Source organism: Strix uralensis, chromosome 1 (genome assembly GCF_047716275.1).
Source record: "Strix uralensis isolate ZFMK-TIS-50842 chromosome 1, bStrUra1, whole genome shotgun sequence".
Lineage (NCBI taxonomy): Eukaryota > Metazoa > Chordata > Aves > Strigiformes > Strigidae > Strix > Strix uralensis.
In genome coordinates, this window is record NC_133972.1 from 25,424,880 (window position 1) to 25,451,220 (window position 26,341).

Sequence of the window (26,341 nt, forward strand, 5' to 3'; positions counted from 1 at the left end):
GATCTCTTCTACAGGGCCGGCAAGCAGAGTACTGACAGAACAAGGAGGAGTGAATATGCTGTTGTTAAAAGACTGCACATGCTGATCTAGTTCAACATGTGCTTTTGGTATCTAGTTGTTCCTTGAATGCAAAGTCTGGTACAGTTTTTCACCATCTGAGTCCCCATGGGTCCCAGTGCTGTCATCAAATGTTCAGAGCATGGGGTAATAAAGATACATGGTATATTCTGACAGTTCAAGGGAACATGAGGCACTCTGATTAAAACTGAAAAAATGTTTAACCTGACCTGTCAGGTATAGGTATACATTCAGAAATACCAAAGATGTAATGTTTGTAAATTTAAAGAAATTTTCTGTAAATTCTAACTAATTAGAGACTAGTATATTATCTTTGTTAGTAGGAAGGGGTTCACATAAAATTTAGTACCATAAATCTGTACAGAAAAACCTTGATTTTATCAAGGTCATTGAATTTGTCTTTTATTTCTGTAGTGTATAATTCGATAATCTGATTTGAAGCACACTCAGACGTATCAAATCTAATTTTAAAAAGTCTTTATTTTAGTGAAAATCATCTCCAATCAGCAATTAGAAATGCAATGTGGTAGAAAACAGGAATCCTATTTCTGTTCTCCTCATTTAGTTCCTTCTGAAGCAGATGTCTAGTTTGTCAAGATGGAATGGCAGAAGAGTGTAGTATTTGCCCCATTGTAAGCCACAGAAGGGACTGCTTCTTCATGCTAGTACCACAGTGAAATAAGCTAAGCAAAACATTACATTAAAAAAGGATTCTCCATTCTTAGCATCAAATGTCAAGTCAAGTGAAAGTCAAGTAAAGATTAACAATTAATATTGCCCTTAAAAATCATTTTCCTGGGGGATCTGAAGTCATGTACTGAAAACAGAGTATAGAATGCAAGTTCCGTTAAGGGTTTCTTTCTTTTTTCAGGAAAAATAAAATTGTATTTTGGTATTATGTTATATAACTAAGAGTCTGTGTTCACTTCAGATTTAATGAGAGTGACAGGTGTCTGGGTACAGACAGACAATCTCAGTTAGTCCAGCGTGGGTGTGAGTGGGTGTATTTAAAGCTGTATGTGAGCCGCAGTGAGTCCCACTAGTATTGCATGTGAGGCCCTAGAACTCATGGGAACATAAAGCCTTCTATGTTACTGCAGCATTGGGATGGATGAAGGCTCCACATGAAGATGACAGATGAAGTCTTCTCTCTTCTGTGCAGAACCACGCATTGGAGGTGCACACCTTGGCCATATCGGGCAACGTGGCAAGAACACACTCCCCCAGAGGTCACGTAAGGTAGGCAGGCTCCCTGGGCTGGGACACACAACGGCGTGGACCAGCGGTGCAGGCAGAGACGTACCTTCCTTGGCTGTTAGAGACAGCCACAGCTTTCTCCCAGTCACATGGGACTGCAGACTCTGAGAGGAGCCTCAGCGCTATACTAATAGCACCGGTTCCCTCTATGACAGCAGGGAACTAGGCAGTGAAGGCTAAGGCTGAGGTGTGGGAGGATTAAATCTCTGTTGTTTTATTAAATCCACACCTGCAACAGTATCTATGATTCCTTCTCACTTAACTGTAAGAGAACTTGTCTGTTCTTCTGGACACTCTGGAAATGCTGGGAAATACTGGGTGACTGTCAGCACTCATTTATGTCATCACTCTGAAGCTGGCAGCTTACTAACAAAAGTGAGAGTGAGAAGCAAGGCTGGTCCTGCGTTCCAGCTGAGCCAGCTTGTCTGAATTGAAATCCCACGTCCAGACTAAGTGAGATGGTTTCAGGCATCCACAGGTACTGTCCACACACCCGTGTAAGCACACAAGTAACACACACAGTCAAGACACTCCCTCAAGCCCTTACAAGTGGCTGGTGGTGAGGGCTGAAAGGCTTCCCTTAGTGCTATATGACAATGGTGTTTGGAGAGATAGTTCACACACCAGATAGGTAGCAGCTGCTGGAAATTACAATCTTTGTGTGTCTGGAAATATGGATGTATGCAACAACTGGTAGAACAGGCTATTCTGGGCCTGTTCCTGCTTAATACAGTTGTGTACTCTGAAACCACCGAGAACATATGCCACTGCAGAGCTTTATCAAATCAGAGAAGTTTGAAACTCACACTAACCTAGGTTTGAAACATTCCAATCTAAAACATTCTGGGCATTTAACATTTAAAAACAGGGAGATTGGTAAATGGCAGAATTAGGATAAATGCTGGCAGTATTAGATGATGTAATTACAGTACCTCACACTGGAGGTAATGATCCGCTTGGCAACACTGACATAGCATGCTGTAAGACTATAGATATCAGCATCACCTAGCCAGAAGACGTGTTGGGAATATACTTAGGTTTTCCATATCCGTTGCTTAGGCAACTGTTAATAAGAAGCAATATTGAGTTATCAGATACATTGGATTTTTTCCTTAATCATTAGCAAAGTAATCAAACACTCATCCCTTTCTGACAGTTTTAAAGAGCACTTTAAGATTAAAAGGTGAAATTCAACAGCAGACAACAGTTGTGCCTCATTTAGTTAAATGGTCTTTCAGGAGGTCTCAATGTACCTTGTTGTATGACCAAAGTAATGTTGTGTGATAAATACTAAGAAAAACAATGTAAGTTTGACAAAAATGTTAACATTGATTTAAAAAATGCAAAGCTCTTATGGTAAGATGTAGTATTATTTGTGTAAAATTACTTTAATGATTTTTTTGATTGATGGAATTTTTTCAGATTATTCTAGATATTAATATATACCTTGATTTTATCTAAACCTGTAATCATTGTTTTGTTAATTTTTTTTTGTAGTTGATTGTCATAGGGTAGTTACATTTAATTGTTGATTTATCCACCATGTGTCATTATTCAACTCTCTGAGGGATAAAGTGGGTAATAAAGCTAGTTCACCAATTAGGTTTTTTAATTTCAAAAGCTATATACATGTATTTGGTATTTTAAATATACATGTTTGGTACAGGACAATTTCAACAGCATCTGAACATATCTGAATAAGGAACAAAATGGTAAAGAAATTACAATTCCTTAAAAGACCAGAAGAAAAAGTACCTTAGCATTTAACTGACCTTTATTAAAGTTTCTTCCATACTAGATACCAAAATCAAGTAAAAATCAAAGTAAGGTACCCAGTACTGTACTGCATACAGTGTGAAACCTGCTCTTGCATAACTCACATATACATGATTTTTAATGTTGTTTATTTGCATTAACTCCACTAAGTTCAGCCCATGTAACTAAAGTATAAACTTCTATATTTTGTGGGCTGTACATCAGTGCTCTGAGACATCTAGGTGAGGAATTGATTCCCCAGATAGGTTCCTCCACACTTCAGTTACCTGAAGGAGTGTCAGCGAGACTCCCCTGGGTGACCTTTCAGCTGTCACTCACAGAAATATCTGCATCATCTAGTGCCACCTGACACACCCCTGGGTATCAAAGATATCTGCAGAGGGCTGGCAAATACACCACAAGACTGATGATAGATCTGCAGCCTTCAGAAGCAACAGCTGGAGGACAGGAGAGCTATATCACACAGCAACTAAAATGGTACTAGACAGCTATGCTTAAGCAGCTTATTTAGCTTTTTGCTTCTCTAGTTAGGTGGGCACTTTATTGTTTTTCTTGAGAGCGCAGTGTTCTGCATCAGCCTCAAAAGCCAACAATTACACAAGAAGTTACCCATCAAGAGCGTGATTATATACGTTATTCTCATTTTGACTGTTAACAAGCATATGCATTCATTTTCTTTCACGCAGCCTACAGTAACATCTTCATAAAAGTAACATTTGGTAATACTGTTAATAAATGGGATGTCCAAGTACTTAACTCATTTCAGGCATGTGCTTCCACAATACATCACCATCAATTACTGCCCTCTTCACAAAATTCTATCTCCTTGATTTCTATTATTTCTCCAGCAGTACAAACCATAACGAAACTTTGGGTGTGCCTACAAAGAAAATACACAGTATTAAACACGCACGTCAGTATGATTACTTAGCCACGTACCAGTAAGCATATGGAATGTTTTGACAAGGGTAAACTTCAGAAGTATCCCCTTTCTTCTCCAAATTGCTCTACACGTCCAAAACACCCTACACAGAAAAATCAAGATGTGCCTGTAGCATAGGGAGGTATACGTGTGCTATCTTTAATCCAGTTAGCATAGTTACAAGTAGCAGTGAAGATGCAGCAGCATAGGCCAGACAGCACATTACATAAATCAGAATACAACCCATACAAAAATCTAGCAACACGCTCTGAACCTTCTTCTTGTACATTTTTTCAGCTTCCAGCAAGCAGTGACCAAAGGATTGAGATGGGGCTTGTATCTGGCCACTATCTTCAATGGCAACCAGCAGACACCTTCCATGACCCTACCTATTCCCTTTAGTACTGCCTCCTCAGTCTCCAACAGCATCACATTCCACTATTTCTGTCACATAAAAAAGTACTTCCTTCTGATTTTTTCATCTGATTCACAGGATGCTCCTAATTCTTGTATTGTGAGATTATATGAATGCTTTCTTCTTATTTACCTTTCCACACCATCCTTTGCTTTAAAGATTTTTCTTGTGCTGCATTCCATCGTCACTCCTCTAAGCCAACCTATTTACCTTCTCCACACATGGTAGCTATTCTCTGCCACCCTTCCTTCAACTTTTTCTTGTTCCAGTCTACTATATCTATTTCAAAATGGTATAAGCAAAACTCCATACAGGAGTAAGAATACTTCAGCCCAAACTGAAATGCTTTATTTTATTCCTGTTGTATCCTTTTACTAGCCCAGGACTAAAACAAAAAGATGAATTCGTGTAAGGTGCTCCAGGAATTAACTTGCAGCTACACATACAAAAAGGAAATTTATCTATAAATCTCAGTATTCCCATAAGTTATGTAGTGATTGGCCTTTACTTGGCATAATGGTGTCATTTTTGTAACTGACTGTAAAGAAAAGCAAGAATAGCAAGCTATTCAATGTTACACAGGATATACTACACATAAAACCACAGACCTGCAAAGACAAAAGTTCTGCTGAAACCAAGGTGCCAGACAAACCAAATACACTTAAAAACCTGAAAAAATATTCAGTAACAATCCATTTGTATCGCCCAAAGCACAGAAAAAAGCAAGATGAAACCAAGTGCCTCACTTAGAAGACAGAAGCGTATCCAAGCAACAGCATTAAGACTCAAAAGAAATAGGTCGTGTGAAGAGAAGCACTAAATTTAGTAATCAAATGTATATTCAGTAGCAAAGATAAAGAAGGGTTAGTGAAATAACTTCAACATCAAGAAAAATGAAAAAAATTAAAAGATTCCTGATCAGAACATTTTCTGAAGCTGGGAGGCATCTGAGGCGAAAGCTCTGCACTTGGTTCCAACAGTGCAACTGAAAAGAAATTCCATGACAATTAATGGAGTTAAATTTGTACGAAACAGAAAATAACTCAAAGCAGATTTTGGTCCAGTATTTTATTTTTGATCAGCTTTACCCCAGAAGCTTGATAAGAGCTCTAGTTGATTGGGTCTCTGTGCACATGCAGATGGGAGTCATGATGTGTTAAGCAGTTGGTACAAAAGTACAATGGCAAAACTTTTACAGGGTCTTGCAGGCAGCCATTAGGATTTGCTTTTGATCCTAATTAGGTCAATGACAAAACTCCCCTACATCACACAGAATCATATGCTTGATTTAATGACAAGGTGTGACCACAGCTGCTGTTGGCATCCCATCTGGATCTAGTCAGTTCAGCTGAAGAACTTGTTCACCAAGGAGCTTACCGGGAGGCGTGAGTGACGGCTAGCTGTCCTGAGGCGGAGATGTGGTAACACTGAAAGAATAACTCTGTTCTGCAGCCAGGTAGGAAAAAAGTTATACTGTCTTCCTCCCGAAAGATTTTTACTCCATTTCAGAGACTGTCTTGTTAAATCCTTGAACGCTCATGGATGGCATTTGTTGTAAAAGTGGAGTTTCTGCCACTTCAGATGCACCAACTCTGCCATTCACAGGAGCCATTTCTTCCACTGCTGAACTGCAGGTTTTCCTGCCTTTGGCCAAGCTCTGAACGCAGTGAGCTCCCAGCCCAACACAGAGGCAGATCATGCAGCCACAATAGATAGTAGCTGCGGGACAGCTGAATTAGGACCTCAGCTGGAACTAAGAGATTCACAGCATCCAGGAAAGGGAAGGGCTGCCTCCATGAGCAGCAGGGTCTCTTGTCCTTTCCTCCTACTTAGCTCAAGACCCAGCAGGAGCTGTGCTCCGGGGGTCCCTGCCTCTCACAGCAACAGTTCAGCACCATTCTGGTGCTGTGGGAAGCAGCAGTTCCAAAGCCAGTCCTCTCCTGAAGTCCTGTGGGAAATACCAGTGGGAGAAAGAGCCCTTTTCCCTCAGAAGTGATAGCATATTTTCATCCAGAAGAAAGACAGACACAAATCAGCATACATGGTGCCATATACCACAGCACTTCAAACACTAAGATTACATAAATACATATTTAATTTTTAATACAAATTCATCCTGTAGTTTTGCTGTCTCTGGGAGTAGCCATTGACTTTGCTCTGTGGGCACTGCTGAAAACAGTGGGCAGAACAGAATTATCTAATCATGCTAAATTTGCCTTTATTTATCAGTAACTGACACAGTAAAACATACTGGCTGAAATCCAGACAAGCATGACAAGGCTGGGGTAGGAACTAATAAGTGTAGTATAAAGGATAGCACTGTGGTTTGAATGCAAATGTTGACTGGTTTGGAAGGACAGGGTGTATCTGTGTGTCATCAGCACCCAGCAAGCAAACAGAAAACAAGTCACAGAGAGTAAGAGAAGCAACATTTGCATGTCACCAAAGGAAAGTCAAAAGAACAAACTGTAAGGAGACAATCTGCTTCGTGTTGTTTGATTCTTCCTCTTTTCAGATAAATAGGATTTTGTGTACATTTCTTGTAAATAAAAACAGTGCACCACAGACATAACTGGGTTCTCTGTCACTACATTCCCTAATTAAAAAAAACACCTTGCAAGGCTGAATCTGGCCAGCAACAGAGGCTACAAAGTGGAAAAAAAAAAAAAAAAAGTACTTTTAACCTGAGTTTAAGCAGTTACTCATCTTGACATTGCCTTACAAAAGCAATCTTTATGTTAAAAAGGCCAGACTCCAAGGAGAGAAGTATTTTCCATTCTACTACTACTATTTTCTACCAGCTAGAATCAGTACAAATAACAAATATTTCTTTTCGCCTTACTGAGCCCTAATGATTTATTATTAAAAAAGAACAAAAGAACATTTTCTCTCAAAAGAAACAACAATTAAAAAATTGTAGCCAAACATGGTTACTGACTTTAAATATTGCTTTCAATATTCTCTTCACACACACAAAGCAAAAGATTTCACAAGTAAAGTTAATTATTCTTTACTCCTGTTGTATACATAAATAACTGTGACTCAACATGGCTGGAAAACTATTTTATGAATCTGGTTGAAAACAGTAAGAATTTATTCTTTTATTTCAAGTATAGAGAAGTATTAACAATCATATTTTTAACAAAAAAAGCTGGCAGTAGGAAAGTATTTCTCAAGAGTAATGACTGGAAATTCTCAGGTTCAGAGTTTACCAGATATCAAGTACAATACCCATAAGACACTTCCTGTATTTACCCATGGCAGATGTTTGGGGACTGTTGGCCAGTTGTGTATTATAACATAAGTCTCAAAGTTGAAAAAGAGATGTAGGTTTATGAAAAGAGAACTTCAAAACATTGCACAAGTTTTTGTTTAAAAGCAACAGGGTTAGGATGAGATCAGGATTACACCTGAGAAGTTGCACTGTGTTTCATCAGTAAATTAACTAGGAGCAGGATTATGAGGAGGATTTTTTGGGCTGAAACCTTCAACTAGTATCAAGTGGAGTGGCATGGACTCCAGGACATGACATGGGACAATGGGTGTACTGGTGGACAGGATCCACTTTTTACCAAACCATTCTATGATTCTATGACATTAGCAACAATAGAAACATAGGGCTGAAAGGCCCTCAGAAAGCCATGCTGACAGCCTCCCTGCCTCCAGGCAGCTCCGCTACACCTACTAAATTTCTATTTAGGGAGGATATCTACATAGCCTGTTCTTAAAGACCACAATGACAGACCCTGACCATACCACTGGCAGTCTTTTTTCCAGTACATCTGCCCTTGAAAAATGTTTGTCCTAATGCTTAACTTAAAATATCCTGGTTGCAATTTCTGCCTGTGATGGACACAGAAAACAGGTTATTCCTATCTCATCGGTAACTTCTCACATATTAGTGGACTGTTGTCATTCTCCTACTCATCTTATTCTTCCCTAATTAACCAATCTGAAATAATTCACTGTTTCCTCTAGGCCCCTTGACATTCTGGTTGCTCTCCAGGTGGTCCACATCCTTCTTCATGTGCAACATCCAAAACTGGCTTTACAACTGCTAAGCAAAGCAGAATTCCTTGCCAAGTCTTGCAAACTCTAATCCTCATAATACATCCCAGCAGTACATTTATCTTTTTTTGCAATAACAAGCCACAGTTGACTCACACCCAGTCTGTGACCACTCAAAGCCTGAGCTACTATTGTACAGAACTGCTACCTAACCAGTTTTACCTACCAGTTGACTATTCTTGCCTAGGTCTGCAGCTGTTTTGGTTGACAGGCTTCCCATTCTTTTCATATTTCTAATTGAAGATAATTTTTTATTCTGTCCCTGTCCTCCAGCATACTTACTCCTTCCCTGCCTGGTACATATGTGAATTCAATAAGCATTTTCCCTTTTATAAGCATTCATCCAGGTCACCAGATTCTGGATCTGCGCAATCCAATTTGATACACATTTCCAATTTGATAGAGAACCACCCATAACTCTGGTTTTCCAACAAGCTTTGCACGCACCCAGCTGCAGATCAATGCAGAACACACTTTATTAATTTGCTTACGGGAATCAAGACATATTGCATCTATAGCTCTTCTCTATCCATAAGATACGTCATGCTGTCGTAAAGGCAATCAGATTTTTGAGATGTGATTTCTTGTTGACAGTTACTCATCCCTATGTTATTTTTCAGGGATGTACAAATATATTTTTCACTATGTATTGAAATTAGTTTGCTTAATCAATAATGTCATACTTTCTCTTTTTCTCCTCCCTCCCCTCCACCATGCTTGTCACTTTACAGCCTCCCTCTATCCTACCGAACATCCATAACTTCTCAAAGACATTGATTATTGACACTGAGATTCTGTTAGCAAGATCTTTAAATACACTAGGATGAAGTTAAAGAGAGACTTGAGGTCCATTTGAAAATATCCGATTTAAATATTCTACTCTTTTCTTAAATGAGGCTAATGCATTAGTTTTCTTATTTTACTGATCTTCTGTAGGGAAGTCTAGAACGTACTGACTTCCTGACACCTTTTAGTTTTCCCACTTTACAGTCAGAGAACCCCTTCTACTTCATACAATTAGTGGGTTTCTACAATGATATGGTTTTTTTTATTTTGCTTGCTAGCTGCATTTCATTTCATGCTTGTGTCTTTCTGATTTTGTCCCTACATGCTTCCGTTATACTTTTATTCTCAGACTTAATAGCCTAACCTGCTTTCTCCTTCCCTATAGGTTTGTTTCCTCAGTTTGAGTGATTTAGCCAAGCTGGTTTCCTAACTACAGTTGCTGACTTCACTTCACAAGGAAAACCTGTATTTGTACTCTTAATATTAGCAGCTCCTGTGAATTCACTCTTTCTTTTCTGTTTACCTCTTATAGAAGCTTCCTAGTGGACCCCTGCCTTCCTCTTCTCCAAGTTCACTGAAGGTTGCCTTCCTGACTTTCATGGCGTTCATGTTGATCCTACTCCTTGTTCTGGTCCTGCAGATCACTAGCTCACTCTGCTATTTCATAGACAGTCTCATCTAATGTTTACCCTGACCTTTTCGGCTAGTTGCTTCTTATTGGTTATAATCAAAACTTGAATAGCCTCACTGCTCTGCGTGGACTTCTCCAGAAAGCCTGGAAGGCTCACCTGTCTCCAGCTTGTGTCTTCATGTAGGGTATCCACATTCACAGCTGAGGAAGAGAAAACAGAAGGTTGTGGCACAGGGACACTGCTTAGTTTCCCCGCCCTGTCTCATGCTGCTGAATGTCTCATCGGCATGGGTTCTCACAGCTAGCGCCTGTGACCCAGGCAGACACAGTCACAGTACCCTTGATGGGAGCACCCTTCCACCCACCTGAAAACATGAGACCTTGTCTCTCCCCAGCCACTCCTGTATCGGGAAGGGAATTTCAGGTTAATCACATGTGAGTCATGTACTCTGGAATAGCCAAGTATGACAAGATGGAAGTTCTGGCTAGCGACACAGCCTGTCATGGCCTCAGCTGTTGCTGATACTCATATATTAATAAAGATGTATCTAGGCACCCCTCTTTGGAGTTCATTCGCTTCTTGGAGCACTTAAACTTCTCTTGGCCTCCCTATAGCTGACTCTTGCACACCGTTACTCAACTTCCTACCGCAACTGCTGTAGGCACGATTTCAAAATGGTGCTATAGCGGCTCTGAATGCAAACCCACTCTGAGATGTTGCAAACAGCAACTCAATCAGGACTATTTACTCAGCTTACATGACGTGACCCTGGTGAAGTAACCAGCAAAACTTTTCTTACAACTCTCCTCAGCTGCACTGCTTTTGTTCAAGTGCCAGGCTCACAGAGACTCTCGTTTGCCCCAGCCATTCCCTCCAGGACTCAGTCCCCTCACAGTCATGGCCACAGTGTCATAGGTTTCCCAGTCCGCAGCCAGCCCGCTCCTAGAGTAGGATCAGACATGAGTCTTGGAAGGGGCACAAGAAAGGTTGCCATCCTGCACAGCAAGAATGTGAAAGGACAAGAGGCTGCAACAGATTATTTCCCTATGCAGGGCAGGCCTCAGGCACAAGGCCCATAGCAAAACACTAGCCTTGCTTCAAGGAGGGTCTCCCATGTCACCAACATCCCTCACAGCTTCCAGAACCCTGGGCATCTGTAGAAATAGCCTCCTTATGCTCACCGGAGGCAGAGACATGTTGGTTGGAAGATGTTGGCAAAATTAACGTGAAGGAAGACCTCAAAGTAGTTGAACACTTCCTGTTCAACCTACACTGATTTTAAACTCCTTTTCCCACACCCATGCATGCCTAGAAAACAGGATAACATGGAGCAGTCACAGTAGGAACATACCAAGCATGCTGCCATTGGTCTCAAACCACCCCTCCAGTTTGCAGGGGAGCGCTGTGACAGTCTTCAAAGCTATAAGACAGATAAAAAGCTGAGCAAGCTGCCTGTGGGCTGCAGTGCCCCTGTAGACCACTGGGGTCTAAGAGTGCCCAGTAATATGAATCTCCAGATTACCAAAGACTGACCTGGTTATGACTTTTCCTTTCTCCACTGACTTATCCAAGGCTGAAACAACCAGCTGCCAGACTGCCATAATACTGAGGTCCAGAACCAAGCAGCAGAGACTCAGCTGATGTCCGAATTCCTCCCCCACCTCAGCAACACCAAGAGCTCTTCCCAGAGAAACACAGACAACAGGACTCTGGGAGACTTCCTCACGTACACAGCCTGAAAGCTGTGTAAATCTTCAGTCCTCCAGCCCCATTTGAGCTTCCACTTAGGCTTAGCCACAGCTAGCTCCAACACCTGCAACTCCCGTCCCTGAGGCAGCTGACAAGCGTTAGGCTTCTCCCCAAGCAGCATGGCCGTCCTCCAGTAACAGCAAGGTATGGATAGGAACTCCCAGGAACATCTTCTGATGGCTTCAAAGTCCTCTTGCCATCATGAACAGGTTCATTTGCAGAAATCAATCAATTTTATTCTGCTTTTTCCTTGTTATCCTGAGTCCCCACAAAATGTCAAAATAAGGTGGCTCTCCTTTTCAACCAGGGCAAGGCTCAAATTTTCAGCTGGAAGTTATGCCTGAACTAAAGGACAAAGAATGTGTGGAGTAGACACTCAGAGGAGGAGGATCTGTGGGAGCAAGTGACTAAGGGCCTACAGCAGCTGTATGGTAGTCAAGTCATGCTTGTTGAAACACCACAAGGATGCAACTGGTGTGAGCACCTTTGCTCATGAGCTGGGGTGCCACCTTAGTTGTTGCTACCAAATCAGCATAGGCATAGTATAAGATGTTACTTTCATCAAGCTGCCTTTTTTATCACTTTCATATAAATAACAAGCATAAACAACCTTTTCCCCTCAGTCTGTACATACCTGACCAGGTCAACCTTCCCTATGGTTTTTGCTCAGACTGATTTTAGCAAGCTATTTGTGATGCAGTTTGGAGAAGTAGCTTACTAAGTGTGTCGTTATAAATGTAGGTGATAAATACTATTGCTCTCTTTTCGTGCGTTATTAAATCACAAGTTCTAGCTGACAAGTAGCTACTTCTGTTGGATCAAGTAGAATCACAAGCATAGTACATATAATATAGAAATTCTGTGTATTTGAAGAATATTGCCATAGACAATAGTAGAGCCCAAATGTTAAACAGCTAAGAGCAATGACAGTTACTGTGAACCAGCTTCTAATATAGACAGTCTCAAAGTTATTATGTGAAATCCAGAGTAAGCAAGATGGCTTACCATCAAACTTCTGTAACGTCATCTGGAGTCTTTCTCTAGCATGGAGACTGATTTGTTTTAATCTTAGTCCAGGACAAGGGGGATTTGTGAGGTCAACTGGATTGCTTTTCTTCTCCCAGCAAAGGGCACTTGCTGCTTCTTCTGATGCTAGCAGGAAAAGATGTTTGCCCTGAAAAAAGGTATACCAAAAGGAAGCTGTAAGGATAACGACAACGCAAGTGGCCATCTGTTGTTTTTTTTACATTTTATTTTATCACTGTGAGAGAGGAAAGTCTATTTTAACCTTATCTATGTTAGACAATGGGATCTGAAAATAATATTCTGGTTTATAATAGCAACATTGGGTAACATACCTATTATTAAAGAGAATGACATTAAACTAATTCAATAAAGAGGGCAAGATACAAGTCCCACTAAAAAAACCCAGAGAAGTGAGAGATTAAACAGTGGCAGGGACCATTCCCTTAGTCAGAGACATTTGCAGCATCCAGAAATGTCTCTGAAATACAAAAATGGAAAAACTCATCTGAACTATTTGCTTATTATGATACAGCTGTCCTTCACTCATTTACACTGCAACATCAGCCAACTGATGCATGACCCTCTTTCTTCTATCAGCATTATCGCAGTCATTTCTTCATACACAGAAATACACCTGATTTATCCACATAATCAAATCAGCTCTAAAGAAACGGAGTCATTTCTCAGTAAGAGAAAGAAGGGCTGCTAAGTGGGAGTGGGCTACTGGTACATTTACATTCTTAAACAAGTGTAACCAATTAGTGCTTGTATGAACACCACTGATTTAAAATCGTAGATATAATGGTGTCTGAACACTTGCATGTTCCATGAGTAGGGGGTAAATCTTGCTTACGAGGTTTTAAACTTACTATTCAATTGAAATTAAGAAGAAAAATTCCTAGCATTCAGAGCTATTGTCTCAGGCTGTTTGCAAATTCTAGAGAGCATCGTTACCAATGTTTGCCAGTGATCATATACTTCTACACTCATCGATATTCACGTTTCTCGTAGATAAAATCTTTCCGAGCAGTAATAAAAAATAAACACACTCTCCAGAGAAAAATGTCAGATTGCCAAACCGTTGTGACACAGCCAAACAAACTTTATCTGAGATTGTTGAGATTACACAATCCCTGTTGTTAAAATTGCAGAATGGTTTTAGCTGAGAATAATTTCAGCTATTACCAAATTAACCTTATGCCTTTTATCAAAGGATTTCAGAAACCAAAAGAAACAGTAATCCATCTTCCATCTGTTTTTCTAAAGTGCTTCAGCTCAGTGGCACACATCAGAAGAAACACAAGACTTAAGCTTCTTGCCACTCCTTCCACTCACTGCACCTTGCTGCTTTATTTCAATTAAGGTTTGTTGATTGTTCAGTAGGAATGCAGTTCTTACGCAGCTGAATAATAACACAACCTATACGGAGGCTAAATGCTGTCTAAAGCAAGCACATCCCTTTCTCCCAGCATTCTCCTCCCCACAAGCATGACTGCACTTTAAGTCTTTCAAAACACTTGAAAATGAAAATCACAATAGGCATTCTACTCGTAGTCGTTTCGGGGACAGATAAGATTTAAGTTACCTCCAGAGCTTCTCATTTGCTTCTTATACGTAAAAACAAACTACCAACCTGAAAACCCAGTGCTGACTACCGCAGCTGCCGCCTCTGCGGGCCCTGCTAAGCGAGCTGGCCAACACTCGCTGTTTGGGGAAGGGCTGAGACTTTTGTTTGGGTTCTGCTACTTCTCCCGCTTTACTTGTCAGCCGCGTGCCGGCACGGGCGCTCGCTGCCCCTCCGAAGTAACGGCCCGGTGCCGGGCTGTACCTCACACGGCAGCGGAAACCACACTCCCGCGGTAGACGCGTACAGGCCCGTGCCCCAGACGCCAGGCTCGGGGCAGAGGCGCTGAGCATCGGGGTGACCCGGCAGAGCACCACAGAGGGCGAACCCCGGCGAGGCTTCGCCCTCTGCCTGCCCGGCAAGCCGTAGGCCTTCACGGGTGGGCGCTCCCGGCCTGGGCCGCTGTCTCGGCATCCGGCGGGGCGACACGGGGCCTAAAAACGGGAAACGGGGCACCGTGCTCCGGCAAGGCCGCTGCCGGCTAGGAAGCGCCCGGGGACCTGACCCCTCCCCTCCGAGGGGGACCCCGACCCGCGCCCACACTACGCCGCGGCAGGCGACCGCGGCCCCCGCCCAGCTCGCGCGACCCGCAACGGCCGCGCGGGGGCGCGCGGGCCCGCCCCGCCCCGCCGAGGGCTGTTGGCACCGGGGCCCGCGCTGGCCGCCGGCGGCCGCCCCGCTCGATGCTGTGGGCGGCCGCCGCGGGGATGACGCAGGCGACGGGCGGGCAGGCGGGGGGTGGGAGGAGGAGGAGGAGCCCGTGATGGCCGGTGCCGCCGCCGTCGCGCTGTCCCTCGCTGCGTTGCCGGCCGCCGCCGCCGCTCCTCCGCTGCCAGCTCCCGGCCGCCGCGCCGCCGCCATGGCCGAGGAGGAGACCTCCAGCGAAGGGTGAGTGGAACGAGCCCGGGGAGAGCCTCGTCCTCCCCACAGGTGCTCCTCGGTGGGGGGAGGGCGCCCCTAGGGGCGTCCCGGCCGTACCCCGCCGCTACGGGCTTTGCTTGCCGCCTCCTCCCGCCGCTGGCCTGTCTCGCCGCCGCCCCTGCGAGCGGCGGCCGGTGTCGCGGCCGGGTGGGCTGCGGCCTCCCCGCCCCGCAGCGCCGCCGCTGCTGCCGCCCCGCCTGTCCTCTGCGCTCCTGCATCGCCTCCCGTGGGCTCTGTGGGCCGTCTGCCATGTTGTGCTGCCGCGCAGACCGCCTTCCCGCCGGGCCTTCCTCCCGTCCGCACGGATGCCCGGGCGGGCTCCCGGAGGCGTTGGCAGCAGCTCCCGTGCGAGCCCCGGGCCCCTGCCCTTCACCGCCTGCTCAGGAGCTGCGCAGTGCCCGGCCCCGCCGCTGTAATGGCATACCTGCCCACAGGGGTACAGACACATTTCTCTATCTTTACTCTGGCGTGTGGACACACTCTTTATTGTCACCCCAGAGTCCAGTATGCACGCGTCTGTATATGCTGTCATCCCATGCTTTTGTGTGCTTTTGCAATTTACCTGTATATACAAATACCCTACCTTCTCATTCCATCTGTTCTATATGTTCGCTTAGGTGTAGAGCAGACAGGAAGGCTCTCTGCCACTGTGTCATCATTCTTCTGTGTAATGCTTGATGCAAGTAGGAGATGAGAGCACATCTCTCAATTACAAACATATATTCTCTAACTTTTCCCTTTTCTAGTACTGTGTGCCTCCCTCATCTCCAGCTATCCCTGCTAACCTTTTCTTTACTTTTGCTATCTCAAGGCATTCACATCTTCCAAAATAACTCCTCAGGCATAAATTATCCTGCCCCCCCATTCTTAACATACATCCCTAATACTTGTTTGTAACTACTGACACTCTCAATATATGTCTTCATTATATCTATTCTGCCTGAAATTATGTAGTTCCACACTATAACCTTTTGTCTGTGTACATTCAAATAGTTCCATAATAATGAAGTTGTTAATCAGTGGTCTGCTCTTCTTCACATATTCTTTACTCGTGTGTGCCTTCTCATACCTTGTCTTTCAGTATATATTTCCCATTGTACACTTCAGCTTCCAGTACAGACCTGTTCTTATACCCTTCCATTGCCCTCAAATATATTGTCTGCCCTCCTTTATCCCACTATAGAATAATACAGTCATCCTATCTCTGAGTCTGCTCACCAGACATACTTAATGTATCTGCTGGTCCCAGTTTGTTCCATCATATTTTATGGTTCCAGTAAAAAAAAAAAAAACTTATCAGAAGATAGCTGGCTGTGCTCTAGTCATACATGTGCTTTATCCTGTCCATCGGATGTGTAAATGTGCTTTGTAGACACTGTTTACATGAATTTTTCCTGTTTCTCCATCCTTTAAACATCAGGTGATGTATCTCATTGCTGATTGCCTGGTCCTCAAAAGCTCGTTTCTTGCCTTTTCTTCTCCATCTCCCTTCTCTCGTAATTACGTCTTGTGTTATTTTGAGAAATTCCACTTAAGATTCTTTAGCTACTTGCAAGAAAATCCTGCTGTGCATTCATGACTTTGTATCAAGGAAGTTACTATTTGCATGTTGTCATGTTATGTGTCTGTTCTGTTATCTTTCAAAACTACCTGCATTCTCGGTCTCGTTCTCTTTTTAGTCCTTTTTCCAATTTCTGGCTTTGGTATTCCATCTTACATATTTTGCTGCTCCGCCAGCTCAATCCATCTTTTCCAAACTCCCTGTTATGCCTTTATCACCATATATACACAGCATTCTCTTTTCAAGTATAAATTTCAAAGGCTTCCCTTTCAAAGCACTGTGCAATTTCATCTACTCTGTAACTTTGTGCTCTCCTCCTTTCCTCAAACTTAAAATAGCTTTTCAAAATAATCTCTCCCCCTGCCCCTTCTGCAACATTACCCATTTGAAACTACAGTCCCTTTCTTGCTTCTGTGTTCTTTCTGACCCATTCACGTACATAAAATACACATCATTTGCAAAGCCTCTTGTTATTAATGGGTTTTCTAAGTAAGAGTCTTAAAATAGCTCTGCCTCAACCTGTTTGGTTTGTATGTTCATTCAGTGCGTTAGCCTGCACTATATTAGCTGTCTGGTTTGATCACACGGAGTGCTGAGTGCTGCTGAGACCGTGCCAAGTGCTCTCAACTTCAGTAGCCTGTCAGGACTGCAGGATCGTAACGCTAGATGATCTGGACATCGTGTTAGGAATCACAGGCTAAATTTTTAAAAGGATTATGGCAAGTTCCTCATCATGGTTTACTCAGCTGGATAGCTTTTAAAGGAGGTTGATTTTCAGGATGTTGTCAGTGTTCCGGTTCTGAACAATTAGGCCATTTGATGTGAAATCTTTCAGAGTAAGCCCCCTCAATTCACTAAAAACTTCTAAGAACAAAATCTCATCCTTCTTTTCCATGAATTCAGAAATTACATGAGCTAACAATTTCCAAACCTCTTCACAGCCTTGGACCTTCACTGCATAAATTTTAGATGTACACTTCTTCCTGTGAGGCAAACAGCCTAGCATAAGCCTTTTACCAGTGTTGAATTCGCTTACACCCGCTCTGGATTCAGCAGGACTGCTTATGTCTTGTAATGTAACTAGTAATAGCAGCTACTAAATGCATGTGTATATATATGGAAAAAAATCCCCAAACCGGAATGCTGGGTTTTCCCCCTCTGAGATAAGTGGAATAGCTTTCATTAAAACAAAAATTTAAAGGGATCTGCATTTACAAGCCTACATCAAATTGCTTGTAAGTGGCCTGTAGTCTCACAGAATAATGGCTTGGAGTAATAGGTAAAAAGATACACCGCAACACCGATAATCACAAGTATTTTTGTATTATCCTTCAAGCTTGTTTGTATTACAGAATTCTTTTTATGTGAAGTGAGATGTTTGACTAATAAAAGAGAAATAGTCTATTAGGAGTAATAGAGCCTATGTCTGCCTGTGAGTAGGTCAGTTCACAGGGATATAGTAGTGGTATGTTAAAACATAATATTACAGCATGAAGGAATGCTCGAAATTTTTGCTTGATTTTTTTTTTTGCTCATTACACCTGGGTTTTAAAGCAAACTGTGGGTAGACTGCTGAAAGCGGGGTGCTGCTTACTTTTCTTTGTGAAAGGAGACTATTTCTAAGGGCCTTTCCTATAGCACAGGCGACAGCAGGGCTTGGACCTACTACTTGCATTTTTAAAGAGTGAGTGAGACACAAATGCACATGTGGGAAAAGCTTAAAGGACGTTTCCTTCCTCTTTTCTGATTCTGTCTTTTTCACTGGCAGGGTTGTGTCAGTCATAGCTTCAGTGTTTAATGCCTTTTGCATTACATTTGTGTGCTCATCTGAAAGTATATGTATGATCAAGTTTTCAAGCATTTATAGGATTGTTTCAAACAGTTTTTCTGTCCTTGTATAATTTGGAAAGGGAAAGTCTGGGCTGATCAGGAAGATCTCTCTTTTCCCCGAACATAGTCTCAAGGGAGAGAGGGAAAGATGGCAAAATATAATAGGTGCTATCTTCTCGTTCCAGTGGCAGAAGAAAGATGGTCATGGCCCTGTCCCTGGACAAGGAAGAATCTCATCTAAATGCCCCCGTGAGAGGCTTGATAAAACAGTGTAGGAGACAGAATAGTAATGTTCAGCTTTTCCTGGCTGACAACCATAGGCAAACATTATAGAAAAAGGTTAAAAAAAAATACAGTGAGTATATAGTAGATGATCTGTTCAGCTCTTTTTACTTGGTTTTGACTACTCTTTGGATCCCCTTGCTTATGGGTATTCTTTGACTTAGGCTTAGCACAGAGATTAGACTTTCCTGTTTGTTAATTTTTTTCATTTGCTTCACCCATTTCACACTGGTCCTCCATGGTTATACGTGATGTACTTACCTTTGTGAACGGGATTTTTACATTTCAGGTAGACCTGTTTATACATTTACCTACAACTCTTCAAGCTCCCTCAGCTTAGCAGGAAATCAGATGACAGAATTGCTGGCAAAGAGTCACTGAAGGACCACAGCCTTCATCAGAATCTGTTCATTAGGTGACAGTGAGGCCCCTGGACTATCCTTCACAGTTTGAAAACAAAGTAAAATTAGGGCATCCCATACATTTAATTCATAATTCAGCAATTACATTTGTGATTTTTTCCAGATAATTCTTTAGTTCTTTGTAGTTCTTTATGGTTCATAAGGGAGACTGCCCTAGGAAACATCCAGAGATTTGAATGCCACAGGTCTAGGCTGAGGTCTTCTCCTCCACTCTTTCTGAAACAACTTCTTATATTAGACAATAGGAGGAAAGGCCACATCGACATGTTCCAGTGAGCTGTAGGAAGGTCTCTCCCTCTCTTCGAGCAGCAGGGCATCCTCTCAGATGCTCCTTTCCAGTGACCTGTGGTAACACTGGTTGCTGCCTTCAGTGAAGCAGCATTCAGATGCGTGGTTTCCACCGCCACCACTGGGCTTGCAGGTGATCCCATGCTATGTGTGCTTTGTGCTTCGTGTATGCAGTAGATAGACATAGTTTTTTACAGATACCGTCACTTGAGAACAAACACTTCCGGTGTCTGGCCTGAGAGTTTTCACTGCATCCTGTAGAAGATCTTGCTGTCCTTCAGTAATTACCTGACCAAGTCATCTGCTATGACAGGAATCCCCCATTAAAAAAAATCTGACTAGATTTATCAGCCATCTGGCTCAAGTCTTTAAAGAAAAATATGAGAAGCGGGGGGAGGAGGACAGTAATTATATAGTAGCTTTTAATTTACATTTAGGAAGTTACTGGTGGGGGGTGAGGCAGGTTAAAGAGGCAGCATTAGAAAGTCCACTACTAATTGTGTGGGTCAAGTGGAAACTTTCCAAGTATCAAGCAAAGACTCTGCTACAGAAGTTGTCAAAGTCGGATTAGGGTACCTGTGAGTGAGGAAAGGTTGTAGCCCCAGTGGGAATTAAAGTGGAGTCATAAATCCAGAGAGGCGACTAGCTGTGGGGTTGCCATAGTGTTGGTGACTATGGGTCATTGGACGATGCAAACTTTAGCCAGTGTTGCCTGCATTTGGGTATATTCAAAGTTTTTTAGAGCCTGCTAGGGGGCTGGTAGGCCCAGATAGAGACCTACCCCTCTACACTACCTAGTGTCTGTTCCAGGAGGATTCCTGACTTTTCTGAAGGTTTATGGGAGAATCTGAACAACTTTGTCAACTGATAAACTATTAAAGTGTCTTTTCTCTCTTACATAGCGATTTAAGATTGCTTGTTGAGGAAATGTTGATTCTCATGTTTCATAACCTTTGAGTGTTTACTTGCAGCTCTGACATTCTTTCAGGATAGGTTTTTGTACATGATTTATATTTACAGACAGAGAGAAGAGGGCATGGGAGGAAAGGTGAGTGTCTGCATTTGCATTGGCTCTGAAAGATCCAGATGAGAAGCTGAACAGCAGGAGAGAGGTCACTGGAGAAGAGAGATTTATGAGTCAGTGAAGCTGTGTAAGGGAATGAGGTCAGTCTAGAATAAGGTTAAGAGGGTAAAAGAGGAGGATTTTAAGTGACACCAAGAAAACATGGTGAGGAAAGGCAGAGGAGGAAGGTGCTCTGAGTTGTAATAGAAAGCTCAGGATCATAGGAGACAACAGAAAGGAGGGGAAGATACAGGTGTAAAAATGCATTCTGTAACAAAAGATGCAAGAGCACCTATTGCCATTGAGAAAGTCGGCTCATATATTGAAGGGAGGAAGAGAAGGGTATGGCAATGAGAAAAAAAAAGAAATGTGGGTTAAGTGCTAGCAGACTACTGTAGAATTTTTTTCTTGATTAGATTTAGTAAGTGTCATATTGACACTAAAGGCTTATTAATTATATCATACCGTTCCATAAGGGGACACTTGATGCAATGGCTTTTTAGACCCATTTAACTTCTTAACTATTTTTAAGACTACTTACACTTTCTTGACATCTAAAGCATTTGTAGTGTAGGCATGTACACAAAACAGTCTCTTACGAAAAGGGTTGTGTGTTTCTTAGGTTTTCCAAGAAGTGGAAATGAGACTAGGTAACCCAAAACATTGAATACCAGTTCCTGAAGTTTGACATAGGTAACTGTTAGTCACCGTAGGTGACTGTGATAAAGGAACACAATGTAGATGCTGTTCTAATGATCTGTAGTAAAACAACCCATCTTCATTGTGTATTCACACTCAAGTATGAGTGCAGTTTGTGTATAGTGTGTTTGGAGCTAAGGGAAATAATAATGTACTTTAGATAGTCTTTTATCTGTGTACTTATATGGCTCCTTATGGCAAAATGAAAACATCCATCTCCTGTTTAAGTTGTGACCTGAATTGTGCATAATACACTGTGGAATATAAACAAAAGATAAGCGAGGTGGAGTGTGGATGGGCAGTGGTGCAGACTTATGAGAGGTGCCTGTTACTTGTATGTTTTGTTCTTGTCCTGTTTGATGGAACTTGGGGACAGTATGAAATGCAGGCTTCTGTCATGGTAGGTATGAGAAGGCTGACAAACAAGGTTTCAGCAAGGTTGAGGTTATGCAATATCTGAAGGGCAGCAGAAGTGCATCACTAGGTAGATGAATAAAACGAAAGTAGTGGAAAGTTATGTAACATCTGAAGGGCACCAAGAGGAAATTTTATTTTTCTTTAATTATGCTTTTCTTCATAAATTCTTAACGCAATGCGCAATGTGTTGTTTGTAAAAACACTTAACAGCTTGGCAATGCCAGGTTCTATCAGATGTGAGTTTAGAGGCAGAGGGATGTAGGTCCTCAGTGGTACCTAACCTGTGTGTTACACACGTGGTCTCTGTCACAAGGTTGAGTAGTTTTAGTGGGACTGTGCAGCTCCCCCCTTTCCTCTCCCCTGCATCTGCATCTTTATTTCTGTATTCTTCCATACTTGGTCTGTAGTTGCTAGTATGACTTTTTCTCTAGATTGTGTTTGATTTTTAGCTCTTAAATCAAAACATAAAATAACAGGTCCTTAGAAGAGATGGAAGGAAGTAACTGAGGGCTTGCTTAGCTGGTTACTATTAGCAGTTAGTGGACCATAAATATTTTAAGGGGAAATGCCTGTATGTTAGATAGTGTGGTGTGAGTTAGGGAGGAACAATGTTTCTGAAAGCTTATTAGAATTAATTAGTTCTCTGGTCTGTAGTATATTTGTGGCCTGACTTTAACCTGGCTGTGGAGACTTTGTGGTATATTGAAGGACAGTAGGACGCTGCCCTCGTTTGTAGATTTGGAACCTATATGGCAGTGAACAGTAATAGGAATAAGTAATAGCTGTATGACCACATGCATGGTTTCTTTGTTATTGCACACATGCTTAATGGTTTCTTGCATTGGGTGCTAACACAGCTACTTTGTAAGCAGTATGAGTGTTACAGGTGGCAGGCTTGGGTGACAGACCAGGGATAAACTTAATTCTTGTGGTATGTACTGAAAAAGCACATGCCCTGAAATGGACACCTTTGGGTATAGCTAGGAAGAGGATGGAAGAAATGACAAAAATGTATAAAAAGAATACACATGAATTAAAAAAAATGAAAGGCAGTACTGGGGAATAGAGAAGAAAATGAGGAGGGGGCCACAGTAATGCAAGGTATACAGCAAGGTGTACCGATAGCTGAGGTTCAGCGTGAGAGGAAGCAAAGTTGTAGGTCATCTCCACTGCCTGAATGCTCAGGTTGCTCAAATGAATTTAAATAACATGGTAAACTTCGGTATCACTAAAATAGCCAGAAAATGCTCACTGGTTATGGATTCACATTCATTATTTACATTTTCAAGTTACTTTTGATAAGCGATAGTCCTGTGTAGCACTGTTAATATAGACAGTAACAAAATTTGCATCTGAATTTTTACATTAATTCTGATGTTGAATGTTCTGAATACAGAGTTCAAGATGCAGTAAGTACATGAGGAATGCATTTGTTTTACCTCTGCCCTAGTGTAGCAATATTCTGCAATAACCTGTCACAGGCTTTTTGTTGGAATGGGGCTGATGTACATTACACTTCCTAGAAATATTATGCAGAGGTTTTCAAAACATTCTATTTTAATGTTACTGAAGTATCCAAGAGTTTTACAACATCTAATTGCATGGAACATCTTGGCTCGAAACTCATCTAAACAGAACTTTATAGGCAGGGTTATAATGTCATCTGGGGAAAAATATTGGTTTCCTTTTTAACCCATTCACAGCAATTTCATACATTTTTTTGGCCCCTCATGAAAATGGTAAACAGACATTTGTTAAAGGATTGAGGTTTTCTGTTCCCATACCATATTCCTAATTCTTGGGTTTGGGTCTTGCCTCTTTGATATGCTCCTCAGGGTCTTTTCCTGAGGATTACAACATTTTTAGTCTTTTCATGTAATGGTCATGAAGTGGAACATGGAATATTTTTCTTCGCCTGATGTTTGTCTGTGACTGCCAGAGCCTGATTTTTGTTCTGGGAACATTTTGTTCAAATTGTTGTTGTTGTTACTAGATCTGACTTCTACTGTACATGCAGCAGCTCTACCCCTGGATATACAGCCTTTGCAATAACAGTTACTGTACATAGATTGGGTATACTTGAATGATTCTGACTGTATTCATTATTCTCAGAAAACTGAAGCACCGAGGAACATGCTGCACTTTGAGGACAGGAATGAAGGGCTACAAGGACTCCTAAAATTGGTTATGCTCTTACAGTTCTCATGAAACCATATCCTGAACCTTGTTTCTGAGACATCCCTGTCCAGTTAAATCCAGACTGACTGAGGTCATGATTATATGTTACTGTCTGTCAGTGGCAGCTCTGACTTAAAAAGCTTGCCATCCTCCACCTTGCCTCACTAGTCTTTTTTTTTTTTTTTTTTCACCTTGTAAACCCAATAGGTCTGCCGGTTAACTGTTTAACTTCTCTATGGCTGGGTCTCCATAATTATCCTGTTTAAAACATAGTTTCTTTTAAAGCTGAATCATTTCACAAATCTGATAGAGAGAGCAGCTGCTAAATAGTTGAATTGGCAAAATGGAGGGAAGAGTAACCCCTTAGATCTGATCTGATCTGACCTGCTGGTAGTGAGGATGGCCTGAGATTCAGGCATTAAATCACCCAGTTTACTGCAGACTGGCTCCAGCAGGAATAAAAATGCAGAAGAAGGGTGCTTCTCACAGTTGGACTAACACACAGACTTCTCTGTGTGTTTTATCTTTCTTATTTTAAAAATTGGCTTTCCTTGACTTAACAGACTAACACGGAATATTAACTGCAGTCACCTACTTCTGTCAAAGGTTTGAGTCTAATATATATTTATTTGCTGCATCTTGTTCTCAGTTAGATGCAGAGCGTGTTGCTTTCACATAATAAACATTTTTCTAATTTCCTAAACTTTCCCAATTTAATTAGGAAATTTGAGCCCTATTTCATGCTAATCAGTAATGCATTCTGTCATTTTCAATTAAATGTGCTTTGCTTTGTAGTTTTTACTTCATTTTATAATTAATAAAATCTCACTGTTATATGCTTATATATTCTTTGAACAGACAGGGAGCGTTTATCTTGGTCTTTAAGGATGTATTTTGTTTACTTCTTTACATTAAAACTTTCTCCACCCCAACTTTCCCTCTCATAGCAAGATTTCTGCATTAAACTAGTACCAAGCTTGAATGTGTAATTTTAATGGATTTTAAATTATTACATTAGTTGAAATGCTAAAGAGACTGCTGACTTGTCTGGAACCATATAGAGAACTTGAACCTGTTCATAAAATTAAATCCATCCTCATTTTAGTGACATCCTAATTTTAGTGGTACTACCTTACGCATTTTAAATTTCGTGTCACTAAGTATGAGCCAGCCATGTGCGCTCACAGCCCAGAAAGCCAACCATAACCTGGGCTGCGTCAAGAGAAGTGTGGCCAGCAGGTGGAGGGAGGGGATTCTCCCCCTCTACTCTGCTCTCATGAGACCCCACCTGCAGCACTGTGTTCAGCTCTGGGCCCCCCAACATGAGAAAGACATGGACCTGCTGGAGCAGGTCCAGAGGAGGCAACGAAGATGATCAGGGGGCTGAAGCACCTCGCTTACGAAGACAGGCTGAGAGAGTTGGAGAAGGGAAGGCTCCAGGGAGACCTTATAGAGGCCTTCCAGTACTTAAAGGGGCCTACAGGAAAGATTGGGAGGGACTCTTTATCAGGGAGTGTAGGGATAGGATGAGGGGTGATGGTTCTAAACTGAGGGAGGGTAGATTTAGGTGAGATATAAGGAAGAAATTCTTTACTGTGAGGGTCATGAGACACTGGCACAGGTTTCCCAGAGAAGCTGTGGCTGCCCCCTCCCTGGCAGTGTTCAAGGCCAGGTTGGACGGGGCTTTGAGCAACCTGGTCTAGTGGAAGGTGTCCCTGCCCATGGGGAGTTGAAACTAGATGGTTGTTAAGGTCTCTTCCAACCCAAACCATTCTATTATCTTTCTTTTTACAAAAAGAAAACTTAAACGTGGAATCTTTGAGTAATGGAGAAATCCATTTGGCTTAGCTGCTTGCTGTATCAAAAAGTATGAAATAAATCTGGCAACTGACAACCCAAATTCTATCATTTTTATACTGATTGTACGTATGGGCATTACACATGAAATTATGAAGGCACATAACTAGTGGAATTTAACCTCTATATTCGTTTGTGGCCATGTAGTAACATAAACCATTGTGCACATCCATGCTAAAAGAAGCAATAATCAGTAGGGCAGAGCATGCCGTAGGATGCTCCCTTGCATCTTCTATTTGGGGTCAGTTACACTTTCCACAGCCACCTGAAAAATTTTGAAGTACTGGAGGCCAGAAAATCAGAGGCCAGCAGGTGGGGAGCTGTTGACCTTCTGGGCATTCAGAGAAGTCACTCTCTCTGCCAGCAGACCTCCACACTTCTTGTAACATGTCTGGAGCAGGAGACCAGAAGCTAAGGGAAAGCCCCAGAGACACCCACTGAATGGCATTAGATATGGAGAAAGTCATGGTGTTCGTATGAGCCTGGAAGA

At 42.1% G+C, this 26,341-nt stretch overlaps 1 protein-coding gene and 1 long non-coding RNA gene across 3 annotated transcripts in view; one reads left to right on the top strand and one right to left on the bottom strand.

Annotated features, from left to right (window-relative positions):
* Positions 1-540: 540 nt before the first annotated feature.
* Positions 541-14,921, bottom strand: LOC141939906 (uncharacterized). The gene is made up of 4 exons (XR_012627796.1): positions 14,343-14,921; positions 12,689-12,857; positions 10,091-10,134; positions 541-3,991 (listed from the first exon to the last, which is right to left on the bottom strand). It is a non-coding gene; the product is annotated as an uncharacterized LOC141939906 (long non-coding RNA).
* Positions 14,922-15,073: 152 nt separating this feature from the next.
* Positions 15,074-26,341, top strand: part of ABHD5 (abhydrolase domain containing 5, lysophosphatidic acid acyltransferase) — a 30,614-nt gene continuing 19,346 nt past the window's right edge. For both annotated transcript variants that reach the window (XM_074860605.1, XM_074860613.1), the window contains exon 1: positions 15,074-15,221. In XM_074860605.1, coding sequence (XP_074716706.1) covers positions 15,097-15,221 — 125 coding nt within the window. In that variant the 5' untranslated portion in view covers positions 15,074-15,096. The remainder of the gene's footprint in view (positions 15,222-26,341) is intronic.